The 18,828-nt window shown below is 42.6% G+C and overlaps 1 protein-coding gene across 2 annotated transcripts; it reads left to right on the top strand.

Moving 5' to 3' along the window:
- The first annotated feature begins 3,654 nt into the window (after positions 1 to 3,654).
- Positions 3,655 to 18,516, top strand: LOC140403113 (heat shock protein HSP 90-alpha). 2 transcript variants are annotated; one of them, XM_072490747.1, is made up of 11 exons: positions 3,655 to 3,826; positions 4,369 to 4,533; positions 12,129 to 12,495; positions 12,950 to 13,083; positions 13,207 to 13,512; positions 13,599 to 13,764; positions 13,856 to 14,046; positions 14,857 to 15,004; positions 15,629 to 15,897; positions 17,682 to 18,015; positions 18,182 to 18,516. In XM_072490747.1, exons 2-11 carry the CDS (start codon positions 4,369 to 4,371, stop codon positions 18,292 to 18,294), a joined length of 2,193 nt encoding a protein of 730 aa, XP_072346848.1. In that variant the 5' UTR covers positions 3,655 to 3,826; the 3' UTR covers positions 18,295 to 18,516. The 2 variants fall into 2 exon arrangements, with proteins under 2 accessions (XP_072346848.1, XP_072346856.1); XM_072490755.1 differs by having other exon boundaries at positions 3,733 to 3,911.
- Positions 18,517 to 18,828: the final 312 nt, after the last annotated feature.

The following is an 18,828-nucleotide window of genomic DNA, read 5'->3' as shown; positions in this document are numbered from 1 at the left end:
GCAGGAATAGATTCAGCAACCCGATACCATCTATTAAGCTGTGTGCTTTCCCCAACTATCAGGACAGGTCTCTGGGTATTCAGCCTCCATCAGACACACCAGCTGAGGAGCCTCAGGGCGCATGCTGCACAATACCTTGGGGATCCAATGTGCATAGGGAAATTACTGACCCCTGATCTGAGCCAAAGTGCTGCTGAGGAGGGTATATGTTTCAGTGTTGGCAGCTGCCATTGGTCAGAGGACAGCAGTACCTTAATACATTTTATTTTGTTCTTGTAGAGGATACAGGCAGAAAATTCCCAAGAGAGGGTTCACATGGAGGAGAGGGTACTCCTAACTTCAGATCATTATACCAATGGAGGATACAGTAATAGAATAGTCAATATCACAAAACATAAGGAAGCAGTCCCTGGGGATATGTGCACAGGTTGATAACAGACAGCAATGCCACCCTGTCCAACAGCATATTGAAACATTTAGGTTGCGTTAGAATGCCTCAGCACTGCAAGGCTTCTGCTTTTAAGATTAACTGTCATGATCTCTCTGTCTGCCACAGTTGCAGACATCCACCTAAGAAGACTTTCTCCCTCTTGATCATCAGGTTAGGATCCGAATAAAGCACCGTCACACCATATAAGTGCACTGTTCACCAACACAGATGCATTCACCTCGGTGGGTCCTCACATATGTTTAGATAGGATGGCACTGGGTGAGAAGCCAGGAATTAATATGCAGGAGATGCGAGAGAACAGACAGCTTTGCTCAGTTTGCCACAAGGAGTCACTAGAAGAGGCTTTACCTGGACCAGTGCTTCGACATGGCAAGATTTCCCTAAAGCAGACAGGGTCATGGTCAGAGAACAGAGGAACCCATCACGTGTGTGCCACAATAGCTCAGGGCTATGAATGCATGAGCACCGAGAGAGGGGCCAATTTCATAGAGACCCAAATGCAGCAGTATTTGGAATGCATGCTGGAACTGCGCACTTATGTAGACAAGATGCAGACGCTCTATAGCTTGGACTGGTCAGTAGCGCTGCTGGCAGAAATGTTTAGAAGAATGCCAATTGGAGAATCCATATAATGCAGAAGGAAGCTATTCAGCCCATCGAATCTGCACCAACCCTCTGAAAGCACACTCCACCCAAGCCCACTTCCCTACAACCCCTTCATCTAACCTACACAACCCTGGACACTAAGGGGCAATTTAGCATGGCCAATCCACCTAACCTGCACATCTTTGGACTGTGGGAGGAAACCGGAGCATCCGGAGGAAACCCACACACACATGGGGAGAATGTGCAAACTCCACACAGTCATCCAAGACTGGAATTGAACCCAGGTCCCTGGTGCTGTGAAGCAGCAGTGCTAACCACTGTATCACCGTGCCACCCATTGCAACCCAGCTGGTGCTCCAACCACCAAGGGGCGAGAATGTGACCAAGAGTATGACATTGCCATCCCTCAGGGGCGCCTTCATCATCTTCAGCCTCTTTGGCTCCTGTGACAGTGGAAGCATCTGCGCAGCAAAGCCAAGTTTTTGAGGTTTCCCCTCCAATGATGCAGGTACAGCAGCCCTTGGAGATACCCCCATGGGCACTTCCATCCACAAGAACGACCACCAACTGCATGTCAGATGCAAGCCAACACAATTGAGCAGACTGTCTTCTGAGGCCACAAGTAGAGCATCGCATACAAGTGGCGGAGCAGAGGCCACCTTGTCCCATGGAGCACTGAGTGGTCACTGGCATGCCTTCGCTGTAACTCTGCAGTTTTCTTTTCTGAGTACTATGTAAATAAGAATATGGTGGCACAGTAGAAGTGGCTAGCACTGTTGCTTCACAGCACCAGGGACCCTGGTTTGATTCCCGACTTGAGTCACTGTCTGTGCGGAGTCTGCACATTCTCCCTGTGTCTACTTGGCTTTCTCCGGATGTTCCCGTTTCCTCCCACAAGGTGGAAACAACAAGTCCCAAAAGACGTGCTTGTTAGGTGAATTGGACATTCTGAATTCCCCCTCGTTGTATCCAAACAGGCGCCGTAGCGTGGCGACTGAGGATTTTCACAGTAACTTCATTGCAGTGTTAATGTGACACTGATAAAGATTATTAGTAAAACCACTATTTAGAAACGGTGAACAAAACCATATTGATGTGCTGATGTTGATTTCACTGAGTTGAAGCATAAATTTTAGTTATTTGGATTCTCTCTCTTTTTTAAATTTAGAGTACCCAAAGGGGCAATTTAGTGTGGCCAATCCACCTACCCTTCACATTTTTGGGTTGTGGGGGTGAGACCCACGCAGATATGGGGAGAATGTGCAAACGCCACACAGACAGTGACCCAGGGCCGGGATTGAACCTGGGTACTCGGCACCATGAGGCAGCAGTGCAACCACTGCGCCACCGTGCCGCCCTGGATTCTCATTTTAATTGCTAAGTGTTCTGATATGATCAGTAGGTACAATGGTGATGATTGATGTGTTACAATATTTGCCCAAATATGGACTTATTGTAAAACTGGTCTGTCAATGGAATCCTTTTTCAATCAGATATTTCTCAATTTCTGTATAGGAATGGTGTGTTTCCAATCATTTCTCCACCTGGACACCTAAAATTCAAATGGGATAATTGAGAGGTTTGTATATTCAAAATGGTGCATAGTTACAGGCGTATTGGTTTTAATATAACCCACCTTTGCGGTGTATTAGGAGCAGTGTTTTTTTAAAAACATAATTTTATTGCATAATATACTTAATTTCTTTACTTAATTCTTCAGCTGTTATTCTCGGGAATGGTTATTGTCACCTTGGGTTTTGCTTACATGTTGTGTAATTGAACACTGGAAGGCTCGCTCCCGACGGGAAAAAGCAGAATCATATGAATTACACTGTCGGAGCTCCTCATACTGAGTGTTGTCTCCTGAAAGAATGTTCCAGAATCTGAAATGAAAAGCATTGCATTGCCACCCCGATGAAAGTACATTCAATTGGCGCGGCAACGTATGTTCAAAATATATTCTCATCCTCCTCCCCTCGTCACCTGTGGTATTTAGAAAGCGCTTAAAACTTTCGTGGCCAGTGGACATCATAGAGCTGCAGGAATTCGTGCATTAAATTCAAGCAGGATAGCTGTCGGCTGGGACACTCAATCCGACGGGGAGAAGAATCGATTATATTTTCATGTTTTAATTTTTTGTTTTAAAGCTGGAGTAGAAGGACTAATCGGGACCACCAATTAAACAACGCTTTACTCACTTTCACAGCCTGTATAACAAATGAATTGTCTGATACGTGAAGGAAACGTCTTTTTTTAACCACGATAAGCGAGACAGGGGTTTTTGATGGTTATCCAAATTCAAAACAACAAAATTGTGAAACGCCGTTCCATATTCAACATGATATGTTTGGTTGCGAGACGGCCCTCCCCTCCGCCAGCTGGGTCGGCGATGGAGGCGTCAAGTCGCCCTCGCCTCACAACGGCTGAGAAAATTCCAGCAACTCGCGCGGCCCTGGGGCTTTCCGCATTGCCAGCGCGCGCGCGAGAGACCCCCGTCTTCAGATCGCTGATTGGCCCATCCGACCGGCCGCTTGCGACTTCCCGTTGGTCGACGCCGCCGTCCATCAGCGCCAAGGTTCGAGATGCTTCTCGAACTTCAGCTTCGGCCAAGTCGAGGCGCCCTATAAAAGTCTCCTCGCCGTCTTTTCGCCCCGCATAAGCGAAGAGACGCTGCTGCTGTGGGGAGTTGGGTGGGTGCGCGCGCACGCACGTCGGGTAGCAGCAGGCGGCGTTCAAAAACCTCGGGGCGCGAGCGTCCCTTGAAGGAAGGTAAAAGTTTGAGAGAGATGCTCAACGATGTCCATCTCCGTAACTAACTCCGCGCGATTGATTCCAAATATTGGATAGACGAAATGTAATGACACGAAAGGGTTGCGTTGATTCGATCGTGGTTTCAAATCGTCGAGCCGGTTTACCGACTGGGAGGGTGGATGTTTGGAACGATGTCGGGTTTTAATTCACGCAGTTTGTCATTTAACGGCGAAAAGTCCAAATCTATATTTGGGGGCGGGGGGGGGGGAAGGACTGATTTTCCTCGAACGATTCCTCATTGTCGAGCGCTGTTACCGCGCTCAGCTGTCTGGTAACCCCGAGACTTTTCTAGAAGCTTGTTCCAGTGGGTGGAGTCAGGTTGTTGTATTTGGGGGGGGGGGGGGGGGGTCACTGGGTTTCCATCACCAAAATCAATTATCCTTACTACTTGCTGCCCCGTTTCCATTCAATGATTGCGTCTCGTCGCCTTTTTGCTTGTTCATCGAACCTTACTGGGTGTCTTTATTTTCTCTCTCTTTTTTGTGTTACATGAACGACAGATGCCAGAAGAAACTCCGGTAGCTATGCAGGATATGCCGATGGAGGAGGACACCGAGACCTTCGCCTTTCAGGCGGAAATTGCTCAGTTGATGTCTTTGATCATCAATACATTTTATTCCAACAAAGAGATTTTTCTGAGAGAGCTCATTTCCAATTCCTCTGATGTAAGTCATTTTTCAAGTGACTTGTTATCCCGATCTGACTTTCCACGTGGTTTTGGCACTCTTAATAAAGTTTTTTTTAGTGTCGTTCGTGTTATTTTCTGAGGTGCTACAGTGAGGCATTTTATGACTTGTAGCTACTTCGCAACATCTGGTGGTACTGTCAGATTGTTCTGGAAATTGCTTGGTACTGTCAGATTGTTCTGGAAATTGCTGGGAAGCATGTTAACAACTACCTTCAACGAAGAGTGTACTCCACAATAGACTAATGAATGCCATTCACTTAGACATTCCCAACGTCTGGCTTCTTAGTATCTGAAATGAGAAGCATTCATGTTTTGGATTATTTTTTTTAAACTTTGATGAAAGAATGATAACCTTTTTATATGACTTGCTAAAATGAACAAGATGCAAAAGTACGATCTGTCACTATATTGAAACCACAATTAATATGCTTTAAGGCTTAGTTTGGCTCAGATTATGGTAAGAGGGTGGTAGCACAGTGGTTAGCCCTGTTGCTTCACAGTGCCAAGGACCTGGCTCGGGTCACTATCTGTGGGTTTCCTCCCACAAGTCCTGAAAAATGTGCTTGGGTGAATTGGACATTCTGAATTCTCCCATGTACCTGAACAGGTGCTGTAGTGTGGTGACTAGGGGGACTTTCACAGTAACTTCCCTGCAGTGTTATTGTAAGCCTACTTGTGACAAAGATTTTTTTTTTTTTAAATTATAAGTCCAATCATTGACAAGAAAGTCACTAGTCTTTTTATTACAATAATCTTTATTAACACGATGTGGAGATGCTGGCGTTGGACTGGGGTGAGCACAGTAAGAAGTCTTACAACACCAGGTTAAAGTCCAACAGGTTTGTTTTGATGTCACTAGCTTTCGGAGCGCTGCTCCTTGGGTGAATGAAGAGGTATGTTCCAGAAACATATAGATAGACAGATTCAAAGATGCCAGACCATGCTTGGAATGTGAGCATTAGCAGGTGATGTGTTTCTGGAACAGACCTCTTCATTCACCTGATCCCAGGTCCCTGTTGAGGCTGCACTCATGTGTGCGGAACTTGGCTATAAGCTTCTGCTTGGCGATTCTGCGTTGTTGCGCGTCCTGAAGGCCACCTTGGAGAACACTTACCCGGAGATCAGAGGCTGAATGCCCTTGAATGCTGAAGTGTTCCCCGACTGGAAGGGAACATTCCCTTCTGGAATTCCCCGACTGGAAGGGACGCGCAACAACGCAGAATCGCCGAGCAGAAGCTTATAGCCAGGTTCCGCACACATGAGTGCGGCCTCAACCGGGACCTGGGATTCATGTCGCATTACATTCATCCCCCACCATCTGGCCTGTGAAATCCTACCAACTGTCCTGGCTTGACACCATTCACACCTCTTTGACCTGGGGTTACCCCATCTCTGGATCTGTAAAGATTTAATCACCTGCTAATGCTCGCATTCCAAGCATTATCTGGCATCTTTGAATATATATATATATATATCTCACAAGTAAGCATAACATGAACACTGCAATAAAGTTGCTGTGCAAAAAGTCTCCACATTCTGGCACCTGTTTGGATCCATGAAGGGAGAATTCAGAATGTCCAATTACCAACTGCTTGTCTTTGGGACTTGTGGGCGAAAACCCATGCAGACACTGGGAGAACTCTTGGACAGAGTGACCCAAGCTGGAATCTAACCTGGGACCTTGGTGCTGTGAAGCAATACTGCTAACCACTGTGCTTCGGGGCTTTTCCTGTGAAGTCTGATTCTACCATAAGATGGATCCAAGTCTTGTTTGATTTGATGGTGTATATACTTGCTATCTCCTTGGACTAAATTAGGGGATTTAACTGCCATCACCTGGTCAAGATTGGATTTATTTTCTTGTGCTTGCAGAAAATTACCATGTGCGAGCAACTTACTGTATGTTGTGCTGGCAAGACTAGTAATAAATCTTTATTGGTGTCACAAGTAGGCTTACGTTAACACTGCAATGAAGTTACTGTGAACCCCCCTCCCACCCAGTTACCACACCAGTGCCTTGTTCCTAGGTTCCCAGTTTCCCTTGATAATGGATCTTGCTGAACTAGCGCACTGTATGGGTGCTCAGGAGGTTTTGGGCTTTAGACCCAGTGATGGAGGGGTAGAGATCATGTCGACCTGTACAGTATCCTTTTTTTTTTAAAAAAAAAAGAGGAACTTTCAGAAACTGCTGGGCTACAGGGTAACACTGTGGTTAGCACAGTTGCTTCACAGCTCCAGGGTACCAGGTACGATTCCCGGCTTGAGTCACTGTCTGTGCGGAGTCTGCAAGTTCTCCCCGTGTATGCGTAGGTTTCCTCTGGGTGCTCCGATTTCCTACCACATTTTTCCTACCACAGTCTTAAAGATGTGCAGGTTTGGTGGATTGGTTCTGCTAAATTTCCCTTCATGTCCTAAAAAGGTTAGGTTGGTTTACGGGGGATAGGGTGGAGGTGTGTATTTGGGTGGGGTGCTCGTTCCGAGGCTGGTGCAGACTCGATGGGAAATGGCCTCCTTCTGCACTGTAAATTCTATGCCTTGGGTGGAGAAACTGGGATTTTCAAGCCAGCCACTTAACCATGATGCCCACTCTGATCTTCTCTAGTAGCCATGGGTTTTGTTTGTCTTGTCCAATAATGAACCCCTCCCAAGATGTTGGTGGAGGAATGTTGATAGAACATTTTTGGAAAAGGCCATCTTTCCTAACTTTTTTAGGCTAGCAAATAGCCACCTATGTGGACCATCATTCCAATGAGGCTAGTAACGAGCAGACCTAATCACCAAAGGTCTGCAGCCCAGTCAATCATTAAGGCACTAGAAGAGGGCTGTTGGGTCCATGTCAGCTCTTCACCAATGCCACTCTATTCCTGGAAGCATTCCTTGTGAAAGTAAAAGGTAGTAGTATCCCATTGGTGTTATCCAAACCGCTTGCTGAACAGGCACCCCGCGATAATCTGGACATTCAGCCACTAACGATCCTCCGATTTTTATTTTTATTTTCTTCTTCTCAACATAACAAAATTAAGCGTTGATTTTATTTCTAAACTCCACTTTTTAAACTTAAAAAGCCAGTAACAGCTTTGTAGTGAGGTTGTCCGTTCCCTGGCAGCTGATGTTTGGTTTATTCTGTCCAGAACTGGTAACTGTATATACATCTAGTTGTATTACAACATCTTGTAAGGAACCATTTCTTACCATGAGGAATCTTTTAACCCTGATAGCTAGCATGCTGTTAGTTAGTGCATGGTCCCATCACATTTTTGCCATTACTGCAGAGTACACTGACTGTATAACTTTGCTTTTTCTGGTTTATATTGGGGAGCCTTGACAACCTTGTGATGAACTACAACTTGTTGGCAATATTGAAGCCATCAGGAAACTGCATCTTGTCCCTGAATGCGTGTTGAGAGTTTGCTCACCAAGTTTACTTAGATTGAACTCTGGATTGGGAGTTGAACTCTCAAAAGTTCTTCCTCCATGCTAATGCAGAGGTACAGTTGACCATGTAGCACTGAAGGAGTGCTGTATTGTCAATGGTTCTGTAATTTGTCCAACTATTCAAACTGTTGCATTTGTATCTTTGCACTGCACTTGATGATTCCAGAACAAGAGCTGGGGGTTCTCTCTGTCCACTTGTCTCCTCCAACCAACTGGCCAAACACTGATTAGTTGATCACTTAATTTACTTATCGCCGCATACTAATATTTCCAATCATGTTCTATTCGCATGCCATGTGTATTGCCAATTCCTTTGGATCTTAGCAGGGAATGAAGATCATCCATTCAGTGTCAGTGCAACCACACTGACTCTGCCTGCAATGCTCTGCAACCACAACATTTTGTTTAACTAAAACCTCAAAAGGGCCAGTGCAACCCTCATTGGGGAAGACCATCTGATGGAAGGGGGGGGGGGGTGGTTTGTGTTCCCTATTTTCACAATGGTAGCTTTGCTCAAGTAAGGTCTATGTTTGGCTCAGTTATACTGGATAATCTAGAATTAGATCAGGTATAACAGTGTAATATTATAGTTCTGGAATGTGGGTATCTGGTTAGGGTTTTATTTCCCATGTTAATTGCCCTTCCCGAAGGTGGTGTTGAGCTGCTGCAGTCCATATAGTGTAGGTACATCAGTGCTGTTGGGGGATTTCTTGGCTTTTGACCCAGGAATGGCAATATAATTTTCAAGTCGGGTTGGGATGAATGGCTTGGAGGGAAACTTGCAGGTGATGGAGATGTTCCATGCATCTGCTGCCCTTGTCTTCCTAGATGATAGTGGCATGATTTGGAAGATGGTGTAAAGAAGACGCGAGTTACTGCAGTACATCTTGTAGACGGTACACATTATTGCCTTGTGTCAGTTCAAGAGGGAGTGAATGCTGATGGTGATGATCCAGCAGGCTGCTTTGTCCTGGAAGGTGTTGAGTTTCTTGTGTTGGAGCTACATTCACCCAGGCAAATGTCAATCCCACTCTTTTTCTGCCTTGTATAGACAATTGGAGGTGAGTTACTTCCCATATAAATCCTAGCCTCTGACCTGCTCTTGTAGCTATAGTATTTAATGGCTGGTCCAGTTCAATTTCTGGTCAATGGTAACACCATTGAATAGTGTTGGTTTCTCTTGTTGAAGATGGTCATTGTATGGTATTTTTGTGTGGCTCAGATGTTACTTGCCATTTATCATCCCTAGCCTGAATATTGTCCTGGGTTTGTTGTGTATGGGCATGGACCGGCTCAGTATCTGAGGAGTTGTAGGTATTGAACAATGTGCAAATCATCAAACATACCCACTCTGACCTGCTGCAGTGAAGGTCACGAATGAAAGCTGAAGATGATTGGGCCTGACAGTATCCTGCGGAACTACTTTATCCCCAACAATCAACGTGTTCCTTTTTGTGCGAGGTATAACTCCCATCCCTCATGATTCTACCCTCATCCATACTGACCAAGAGCTATCCAGTAATTCTATCTTGTAGTTCTTGGTCCAGCACTTCAGGTGCACGTCTGAATATTTTTACATGCGATTTAAGGTATCTGGCTTTACAACCCTTCCAGCCTTGAGTTCCAGATTCCTGGGTCAAAATTCTGAACTCTTCCCTAATCAATTGCTTATCAAAACCCTAATCCTTTCTATTCATATTTGGTCCTCACTAATTCAATAAAACTTCCCCTCTGCATCTTCAAAAACAATCCCAGCCTATCCACTTCTTTCTCTTGCCAACATTGCAATCACATCCTTTCTGTAATGAGATCAGAACTGTTCAGCTGTAGTCTAGTGCTCCATACTCTTGACCGTGGCCTCAGTTTGACCATATTCTCTACCTCTGTTACTTTAAAGCATCTGTGGAATACATTTATTGGTCTCTATTGCCTTGGTTGTCCTGCCAAATGCATTCTATCAATTTTCTGCCCAATCCATTTGTATCTTCCTGCAGCCTTCTACCTTGCCTTCAACCATATGACTAGAAGTTTACAGGGATCCATTACTGAGCCATGCAACACCCACTTGAAATAGTCTTTGGCCACCAATGCCTATTGACCATAATCCTTTGCTTTCATGTCATCTGAGACCGCTTTGGGTCCAGTGCATTTTTGTTTCTATGCTGCCGGGGGAAAACTGGGTCTGAGGAGAGAATCCGTTAACATGGAATCTGAAGCATGATGCTTTAGATAACATTGACTCTGGCATCTGATCTGTCTTCCATGAATGACCTTGTCAAACCGTAGCAGCTTGAAATCAACAAAGTAGAACATTGATACATTTGGGTAGTAACAAAAGGGTCATTCAAATCAGCCATAACCTTCATCTGTACTGACACCTGACTGACTGATTAATCCATGCAATAAATAGTGACAATGCCATAGAGATATTCCTGTGGACCCTCGTGGTGGAGTTCTGGGAAGTACCATAAATAATACTCCTCCACATTAATACACAATTTGGGATACTGCTGACCCAGTGCAAGCAAACAATACCAAGTTTTAAAGTCTAGTATTTGTCTCTAGTTTGTTATTAGATTCGAGTAACTGCAGTAGATCATCCAACTATATGTCTCAACAGGTGCTCATTTTTCTGGATTGAGGTAGTCTTGGGAAGGTAATTTGAAAATTGTATAGCTTGTATGCACCCACAGCCAGTGAATACTAAACTTTGAACCAGCCAGGTGGTTATCAGAGCAGGTTATCTGTACTGCGTAGCTCCCCAAGGCACCTCCATACACTATCTGTCAGGCGTGTGGTATATGTTCAACAATACTGATGCTTGATACTATCCAGGCCAAAATAGGTGATGGATTTCCTTCCGCCGTGCAAAGTGTCCTAGCTGTAAAATTTTCACCCAGCCTACTTGATGTAGGTGTAGGTTAGCTGGTGGGGATGTAGCACACCTTGTCACTATTCCTCCATCACTGCATCAAAATGTTTAATTGATTGCATTGTGACAGAAGTCATATCAATTTGAGGCTGAGGGATGGGCGATGACTAGCAATGCCACTATACTCCAAACAATGTTCCATTGACTGTTTTAAAGTCTTGTGATGGTAGTATGCACTGAGACCCATATAAGAACTGGATTTTGACCCAGGGCAGGATTTATGGCCACGCCTGCTGGTGACTGGAAATTCCCACCCAAGATCAACAGACCTTTTACATGGTCCACGTTCCGCCTGTTGCAGGCATGGCCGAAAAATCCAGCCCCCCCCAATTTTGTTCTATAATAGATGCTTACAAGTGAGTAGCAGAACATTTAGATTTTTCAACATCAAATCTGAATCCAGGCTCCCAAGAGTAAAAACAATTGTTTCATGTTTGGTTTCACATTCTTTACTGGCATCACATTCTTTACTGGCAAGCTGGCCCAAATAGACACAAGATTTGGCCTGTGACTTGGTTGACCCCCCCCCCCCCAACTACATGCTCATAAGAGTGCTACTTCAACATATCCGTTCTGGATTGAATTTAGCTTTGAACTAATAATCAAATAGTCTGCAGATGTATTATCAAGTTCAAATGAATAATAACTGTGTCAACTGCATGCCCTGGATCTGTGGAGTAACACAAAGTGGCAAAAAAAAATGTTTTTGTTCTGTTGACTTCTAACTAGCCAAGTCGGGATGTGCATGGAAATGTTTTTTTTAGCAATGATGGGGCCCAGCACTTATTAAATCTATGGTGTAGCAATTCATGCTATGTTTGATATATCCTCTTGGAAATGCTTAATTAGGGGTTTGATGCAGTAAATGCGGGGGGTACAGTTTGATAGCCAGAGAAGACCAGATGCAAGAGATTTTCTAAGACCTGGAATACACAACATGAAAACATGTGAACAGTTTCAATAGTGTCTTTTCAAAAGAAATATGCTTTTGAGGGTGAAGTTAATGGATTGCCTGAATAGGTTAATTTAAAGATCTGTCTCAAACAATTGGCTGAATGATTTCTATATTTCAGCATGGAACACCACCTGGAAGGCTTATTTTTATGTCATTTGCCATTGTCATAGTCTAATTTTTTCCTCCATTTTTAATCATGTACCCAGAATTGTGTTTCCTTGCTTTCCTAATTTCTACAATTTGTTTTTAGGCGCTTGATAAAATTCGCTACGAAAGTTTAACTGATCCAAGCAAGCTGGATTCTGGCAAAGAACTGAAGGTTGACATTATCCCAGATCACAAGTTGCGCACTTTGACTCTTCAGGATACTGGTATTGGGATGACCAAAGCTGACCTCATTAATAACTTGGGTACCATTGCCAAGTCTGGAACAAAAGCCTTCATGGAGGCCTTGCAAGCTGGTGCAGACATATCAATGATTGGGCAGTTTGGTGTTGGTTTCTATTCTGCTTATCTAGTTGCAGAAAAGGTAACAGTCATCACTAAGCACAATGATGATGATCAGTATGTGTGGGAATCATCTGCTGGAGGATCTTTCACAGTGAGACTAGACCATGGTAAGTAATTGTGTAGATTAATTACAGACACTATTGAGTCTCTTAAATTGAGTATCCACTTTTTTCCAATTTGGTACAATTTAGAATGGCCAATTCACCTACCCTGCACATCTTTTTGGGTTGTGGGGGTGAGATCCATGCAAACATGGGGAAAATGTGCAGTGGGCCGGGATCGAACTCTGGTTCTCAGCGCCACGAGGAAGCAGTGCTAACAACTGCGCCACTGTGCTGCCCTTGTTCTAATTGTTGACCTAGTTCAATATGTTTGGAATACTGATCTCCATTCTTACACAAAATGAAAAGTGACATTGCAAGATCTTTATAGTTAAAGATAACACCACTTTCGTACCAGAGAAATCGGCCAATTTCGTGTCCAATATTTTTTTTTAAAAACCACTTTCATTTGCATAATGCAAAGATATAATAGCTACTTTGGGTTTAATTTATCTTTAAGGTGAAGAAATTGGCCGTGGAACTCGAGTAATATTGCACTTGAAGGAAGATCAGATGGAATACATAGAAGAAAAGAGAGTAAAAGAAATTGTGAAGAAACATTCCCAGTTCATTGGCTACCCTATTACTTTATTTGTAAGTCTGTTTCTTAATTCGGTATTTTGCATGGCAGCAATTTTGGTCAGTGATGTTGAATATTTGTGTTAATTAATCTAATCCAGAAAATTTCTTCAATTTGTCTATTTTTTAAAAAATCAGGTGGAGAAGGAACGGGATAAAGAGATCAGTGACGATGAAGGAGAAGAAAAAGAAGAGAAGAAAGAGGATGCGGCAGAAGAAGATGATAAACCAAAAATTGAAGATGTTGGATCAGATGAAGAAGAAGATGAAAAGAAAGGTGACAAGAAGAAAAAGAGAAAAATTAAGGAAAAATATATAGATCAAGAGGAACTGAACAAGACCAAGCCTATTTGGACAAGAAATCCTGAAGACATTACCAATGAAGAGTATGGAGAATTCTACAAGAGCCTGACAAATGATTGGGAGGAACATTTGGCAGTAAAAGTACGTGTAATGTTGTTTGTTCACTGCTTAATGATAAACTGACTTCAATTGCGTATACAACAAACTAATCGCAAATATTTTTACAGCATTTTTCTGTTGAAGGCCAGCTGGAGTTTAGAGCATTACTCTTCGCTCCAAGACGAGCACCATTTGACTTATTTGAAAACAGAAAAAAGAAAAACAATATTAAGCTATATGTGCGCAGGGTCTTCATTATGGATAATTGTGAAGAACTCATTCCAGAATATCTCAGTAAGTATTACAAATTATTGTGATTATTGGGTGGATGTAGTTTCTCATTTAGAGTTGCAAGTTTTCTTAAATGTTTGTTTTCTACCCCAAGATTTTATTAAGGGCGTTGTGGATTCAGAAGATTTGCCCCTTAACATTTCCCGTGAAATGTTGCAGCAAAGCAAGATTCTAAAAGTTATTCGTAAAAATCTGGTCAAGAAATGCTTGGAGCTCTTCATAGAATTATCTGAAGACCAAGAAAACTACAAGAAGTTGTATGAGCAATTTTCCAAAAACCTCAAGGTGATCATTGTGGAGCTAGCAAAGGGAAAGCTTTTTTTCTTGCCACTAGTTCAATAACGTAGGTGTTCAACTGTTTAGAGAAAGATGTTGTGCTTCTGCCTAGATTTAAAAAATTTAGTGTCCAATTAATTTTTTCCAATTAAGGGGTAACTTGGCGTGGCCAATCCACCTATCTGCACATCTTTGGGTTGTGGGGGCGAAACCCGCGCAAACTCCACACGGACAGTGACGCAGAGCCAGGATCGAACCTGGGACCTCGGTGCCGTGAGGCAACAGTGCTGTCCACTGTGCCAATGTTGCCCGATTTCTGCCTAGATTTTAATACTGCTAAATAACTGACCCCTTTTAGTAGGTGCAGGTGTTTTTCTTTAAACTTAAAAACAGTGGGGGTGCTTCTCTGCTTGCATGTTGAAATCTAGAAGGTTGCCAAGTGTTTCCACTTGAAGCTTTACATGATGGTATGCATTCAAGGGACCTTTTAATTGCCCACCTTTAACATTTGGGCAAATGTTTTCACTCTTTTCTATCAAGGTATTCCACTACAAAATCAAATATTTGTGTAAATGACCTTTTAGAATCTGCTGGTAATCACAATCTTCACTTTTTTTCTAGAGCTTTTGTCTGAAGCTTAAAAATTGGTCCAGTTTGGATAAGTGCTTTCCTCTTTATATTCTGGGACCACTTTTGGTTTTTTTTTTTTTGTGGTGCTTATTCACACATCTAACCAGTGCAATGAAAATAATACTGACTTTTGTTGTGCACAAATACATGCCAGCAGGACTGTTTCAACCTCTTTCCACCTCACCCTAGCTTGGAATCCATGAAGATTCTCAAAATCGCAAGAAACTTTCTGAGTTGCTCCGGTACCATACTTCTGTGACTGGTGATGAAATGGTATCTCTGAAAGATTATGTTTCCCGTATGAAAGACCACCAGAAGCATATCTATTACATTACTGGTATGTAAATCTACACTTGTGAAATGATTTCTGAAACATAGGATCTCCCTGGTGAAATTACTTCTGAAATGTAGGATCTCATGCCTGGAACCTAACTATTTGCAAAACTGAGGAAAAGTATACATTTCAATTAAGCAAACAATATAGTTGAAAGGCCACTTCAGATTTGCTTGGTTTTCTCTGCGTAGAGACCTTGAAGATAATCTTTTCAGGCGTGATCTTGACACTTCTGTTCAACTTCAATCCAATGGCAAACTCAAACCTATAGACAGACGTGGCCTCTCCCTTAATTACATCTTTTCTACCCTACCTTGAGCATAAGGCATTCCTCTGTCTCCTCCCACAAGATGTCCCCATGACCTGGTTAGCCAGGACCAAAACAATCTTCTTAAATTATCTATACCCCAGGAATCTTCAAATCAATATTCCATTAACCTACCTGTAAAACAAGTACATTTTAAAAATCATGATTACCTCCCCTTTTTACAACCCCGTAATCTGTTTTAGCCAACCTACTGGCTGTATGTATTCTAAACCGGTTTTTAATAACCTTACTACAACAAATATAGCCATTTCTAAAATAAAATTCAGCACAATATATGCATGTATTTTTTTTTTAATCAGGTGAAACCAAGGACCAAGTAGCCAACTCTGCATTTGTCGAACGGTTAAGAAAACATGGATTGGAGGTGATTTATATGACTGAGCCAATTGATGAATACTGTGTGCAACAGTTGAAAGAATTTGATGGGAAAACTTTAGTCTCCGTAACTAAGGAGGGCTTGGAGCTTCCAGAAGATGAAGAGGAGAAAAAGAAGCAGGAAGAAAAGAAGGCAAACTTTGAAAATCTGTGCAAGATTATGAAAGACATCTTGGAGAAGAAAATTGAAAAAGTATGTTCAATGAATAATGGAATACAAGTGTGCTGAGGTGAATGATTGCAGAAAAAAAATTAAACTTTCCTCCTTGAGGGAGAGTAAAGCTGAAGATATATGACTTGAATGCAGGGATAAAAGGTACAGGGCTGGTTTAACTCAGTGGGCTAGACAGCTGGTTTGTGATGCAGAACAAAGCCAGAAGTGGGTTCAATTCCTGTACCAGCTGAGAATTCTGAATTCTCCCTGTGTACCCAAACAGGTACTGGAATGTGGTGACTAGGGGCTTTGCACAGTAACTTCATTGCAATGTTAATGTAAGCCTACTTGTGACAATAAATGTTGTTTTATTTATTTTTACTATAGCCAAATTTGCAGAATTAGCACTAAAATAGGTGGGATAGTAAATTGCAATAAAGAAATAAAAAGTTACAGATATCATAGAATCCCTATAGTACAGAGGCCATTCAGCCCATCTGCACCAACCCTTCGAAAGACCACCCGACTTAGGCCCCATCCCCTGCCCTATAAACTCTCCTTGAGGGGCAATTTAGCTTCCCCAATCCAACTAATCTGCACATCTTTGGACTGTGGGGGAGGAAACCGGAGCAAGTAGGTTAAGTGAGTGAGCCCCGGAGCAAATAGGTTAGGTGAGTGAGCCAGGGTTTAATATGGATAATTGAGTTTGTACATTTTGGTTGGAAAACTGGAAAGGCAACTTACTACTTTGGTGCAGAGGGATCTAGGTGTAGCATGGAGGTAATGGGGAAGGCAAATGGAATTTTGGCCTTTTTATAGCGATAGGAATAGAGTATAAAAGTAGGGACGTGATGCTGCAACTGTACAAGACATTAGTGAGACTGCACCTGAAGTGTGTACACTTTTTTGGTCTTATTTGAGGGATATAGTTACATTTAAGGCAGTTCAGAGGAGGTTCACTAGATTGATTCCGGAGTGAAGAGGTTGAGCAGTTTAGGCCTATACTCTAGAAGAATGAGAAGAAATCTAATTGAGGTATATAAGATGATAAAGGTATTGACAAAGTAAACTTGGAGTGGATGCTTCCTCTTGTGGGGAAATCTAGAAGAAGAGGTCATGTATTTAGGATGAGTGGGTAGCAGATGATTTAAAAATGGATGAGGAGAAATTATTTCTCTCCATAAGGGTGGTGAAGTTGTGGAATTCACTAACCCCCCCCCCCAAGAATGTGATGGATGCCAGGACTGAGTAAATTTTAAGGAGGACATAGATTTAGCAATGGGTTGTGGGGGCAGAGCAGGAAAGTGGTTGAGACTGAGACTATCAGCCATAATCATATTGGAATGGCAGAGCAGGCTCGACTTGTGCGGCAGGTGAACAGGGTGTCAATCTTTTTATAACATGTCAACTTTTTTGGTGGGGAGGGATTAATAACGGAACCATGCAAACAAGACCCATTCCAGCTAGTCTATTGTGCCCATTCATGGGCTTCATACTTGGAAGGGTGTAAAGGTCTTTGAGAAAATGCAAAGATTTGCCAAAATGGTAGCAGGGGCAAAACCGTTCTTGAAGCAAAGATTAATCTAATGACTGACTTGATGTGATTGTCAGAAGTTTGCATGGAATGCATTTACTGGAAGCCCTTCAGTAGTAACTTTGTAAATGCACTGGATAAATATTTGATGGAAGAGCTTGGCTACAGTGGTACTAACTCAGTTGACTGAAATAGCTATCCATAGATATTTCAATGGGCTAAATGGTCTCCTGTGGTTGTTCTGTTTTCATTCTGTAATTGCACTCATTAATTCATCTTTTTTACCCAGGTAACTGTTTCCAATCGCTTAGTTGCCTCTCCATGTTGCATTGTTACCAGCACCTATGGATGGACTGCCAACATGGAAAGAATCATGAAGGCTCAAGCACTTCGAGATAATTCCACAATGGGTTATATGGCAGCTAAGAAACATTTGGAAATCAATCCTGATCATCCAATTGTTGAAACGCTGAGGCAGAAAGCAGAAGCTGACAAAAATGACAAGTCCGTGAAGGACCTTGTCATTCTTCTTTTTGAGACTGCACTGCTGTCCTCTGGTTTTTCATTGGAAGATCCGCAGACACATGCTAATCGCATTTACAGGATGATCAAACTTGGACTTGGTAAGCATCTTGACCAAATGTATTAGTCTTTATGGGAGCCATAACCATCTGAACTTTTTAAAACCTCTGCAAACACTAATCCAAATTTTAACAACTTTGGTTTCTAGCTGCTAGTGATTATTCTAAGCTTTATTGAAGAAGGGAAACTGCCTTTTCTTTCCTTTAGGTATTGATGAGGAAGATCCCGTCATGGAGGATGCAGGCCCAACAAATACAGAAGAGATGCCACCACTAGAAGGTGATGATGATGATACATCACGGATGGAAGAAGTTGACTGAACAAACCAGAACTGGCAGCAATCGTAATTCTTAAGAACTGTTGCAGTCACCAAGTTTTTAAAAACTAGTAATAGACAACTGTAAAGGTATCACACTTCTGTGAAGCACAGTTGATGCTGAGTTTCTGTAAAATTGGCAGTACTGGTAAACTACATGACGTCTGTAGCGACAAACTAAGTTCACAATTGAGCATATGTTGCAAAATAAAAGAATATGTTTAAATTCGTTTTTTCTGAAATCACTGTAAATACTGTTTAGCTTTTTGCCACTGCTGGACCAAAGCCTGTGCCTGATTGCTATAAATATCCGTTCCACAGCCATCCCATTTTAAATTGTGGCTTTTGGGGTGGGGGTGTGTTTTCATTCTGAAATAAAATTGATCTTTTACTTTGCTTAACAAGATTATCATAGACTATCCAGTGCTGAAGGAGGCCATTCGGCCCATCGAGTCTGCACCGGCTCTTGGAAAGAGCACCCTACCCAAGGTCAACACCTCCACCCTATCCCCATAACCCAGTGACCCCACCCAACATT

The sequence above is a fragment of the Scyliorhinus torazame genome, chromosome 2 (genome assembly GCF_047496885.1).
Source record: "Scyliorhinus torazame isolate Kashiwa2021f chromosome 2, sScyTor2.1, whole genome shotgun sequence".
Classification (NCBI taxonomy): Eukaryota; Metazoa; Chordata; class Chondrichthyes; order Carcharhiniformes; family Scyliorhinidae; genus Scyliorhinus; species Scyliorhinus torazame.
The sequence above is the reverse complement of the archived record's forward strand: the minus strand, read 5'-3'. Positions and strand labels throughout refer to the sequence as shown.

What these genes read in the sequence shown, in the direction of transcription:
- LOC140403113 (XM_072490747.1), top strand. Translation starts at nt 4,369, where the DNA reads ATGCCAGAAGAAACTCCGGTAGCTATGCAGGATATGCCGATGGAGGAG. An exon ending in TCATTTCCAATTCCTCTGAT is followed by an intron (nt 4,534 to 12,128) that starts GTAAGTCATTTT and finishes ATTTGTTTTTAG; the next exon opens with GCGCTTGATAAAATTCGCTA. An exon ending in GCATATCTATTACATTACTG is followed by an intron (nt 15,005 to 15,628) that starts GTATGTAAATCT and finishes TTTTTTAATCAG; the next exon opens with GTGAAACCAAGGACCAAGTA.